Below are 1,658 nucleotides of genomic sequence, written 5' to 3' on the forward strand. Positions count from 1 at the left end.
GGCCGAATCTAAGGGGCTGGTGGGGGAGTCCAGGGAACACAAGTGCTCTCAGGGCACAGGGAGGATCTGAGGGGGTAGGAGACATCTGAGGGCAGAGCACAGGGGTGAGGGATCTAGGGGTGTCAGGGGCAGCGTAGGGGTCTGGAGAGCACAGGAGGATGTCAGGTGTGGTATTCTGGAGCCCAAGGGAGGATCTAGGGGCACAGGGGATCGGGCTGGCAGCCCAGGGAAGGGCGCGGGGGCTCACCATGGACAGGTAGACATAGCTGGCGTACAGCTCCATGTTCACCATGCGGTTGATGGCGGCCTCGCAGTCGCGGTGGTAGTTCTGGCGCACCTGGGAGTCCATGGCCGGGGCAGATGCTGGTGCCGGGGGCGCTGGGGCGGGAGGAGGCTCCGTTCAAACACTGTTGAAGCAAGAGCCGGCTCTGCCCGCGAGCTCAGGCGGCGCCTCTTATAGCCGAGCCCGGCCCGGCCCGCCCTTGCCCCGCCCGAGCGGGAGAGGACAATGGCCCTCCCGGGCCCGGGAGGAAGCTCGGCAGCCCGGGCCTCCAGCGCTGCTCCCTTCAGCGGGGGGGGACCCAGGCGGCCGGGCCGCGTGGGAGGGAGAGTGAGCCTTGCCCTGGAGGGGGGAACACAGGGCCTGAGTCAGCATGTGTCGCATCAGCATGACTCAGCACTCGGGGGCCTTCGACCGGCCAGAGCCACATCCGCGCCCCCCGCCCTGCTTGCGCTGCCCCTTACTCCCGACTGCACTCCCTGGCCATCCAGCCCTGCCAGTGCCTCTCGCTCCTGACCTGGCCCCTCACCAACCTGTAGCCCCTGCCCCCCGTGGTGCCCTTCACTCCCACCGCCAAACCCTGGTTCCTGCCCCCAGCCTGGCACCGCCCCTGGCTGTGGGGGTGGAGGGCTGCGTTGGGCATGTGCAGGGAGACCCCACACCACTGGGACCCCCCTGTCTGTCCTCATGCACCAGGTGCCTTTGGCTGAGCTCAGGCAGCCAGGCCTGCAAGGCCCGACCAGGGCTGGGGGCCAATCCAAACCAGGCCCTGGTGCTGAGCCAACCAGCAAGGGTTCAGCACAGGCTGGCAGGGGACAGTGGAGTCAAACTGGTCAGGGACAAGGGGGTACACTGGGGCCCTGGTGTGTCTGGTCTGGGGTAAGGTCTGTGGATCTCACCCAGCATGGGGTAAGGGGGGGGCTAGTATTGCCCCAGCCTGTCCTTGCTGTCATCCCACCAGGTTTGGGTTGAAACAGCCTCCACTGCTCCGTGGGGGGAGGATTACTAATTGCTCAAGAGCTGGCTCTAGGGAGGGGCATTTATAGTCTGCCTGTGTCCCAGGCCTGGGCCAGGTCACCTGGGGCAGCTACTGGGGATGATGGCAGGTGGGGCAAGAAGAGGGGGTGGAGATCTGGGGCATGGGAGAGCAGCTCAGGGCTCTGGAGGAAGCTGGGTTGCAGCAGGAATAAGTGATAGTGGGGGAGGGGTAGGCTGGCAGCCAGCAGGACAAGGGACTCCTAGGGCACGGATATAGGGTGGGGGGCTGTCAGGGGCTGTGCTAGGCAGGCAGGGTAAAGGGGGTTATAGGAGCTCGGGTAGGCACTGGTTTCCTCCCTCCCACAACACTACAGCACCAGGAAGTTTTCCACCACTTCTT

The 1,658-nt window shown here is 65.5% G+C and overlaps 2 protein-coding genes across 7 annotated transcripts in view; one reads left to right on the forward strand and one right to left on the reverse strand.

Annotated features, from left to right (window-relative positions):
* Positions 1 to 517, reverse strand: part of LOC109320832 (ferritin heavy chain A-like) — a 2,711-nt gene extending 2,194 nt beyond the window's left edge. The window contains exon 1 of one of the 2 annotated variants that reach the window (XM_019551108.1): positions 248 to 517. In XM_019551108.1, coding sequence (XP_019406653.1) covers positions 248 to 349 — 102 coding nt within the window. In that variant the 5' untranslated portion in view covers positions 350 to 517. The remainder of the gene's footprint in view (positions 1 to 247) is intronic. The other variant, XM_019551109.1, reaches the window with a different exon arrangement.
* The window catches only part of LOC109320799 (AP-2 complex subunit alpha-2), a 621,923-nt gene that overhangs the window by 280,375 nt on the left and 339,890 nt on the right, over positions 1 to 1,658 (forward strand). The gene's annotated exons all lie outside the window — the stretch shown is intronic.

This window comes from Crocodylus porosus, unplaced genomic scaffold, assembly GCF_001723895.1.
Source record: "Crocodylus porosus isolate Cpor-Errol unplaced genomic scaffold, CroPor_comp1, whole genome shotgun sequence".
NCBI lineage: Eukaryota > Metazoa > Chordata > Crocodylia > Crocodylidae > Crocodylus > Crocodylus porosus.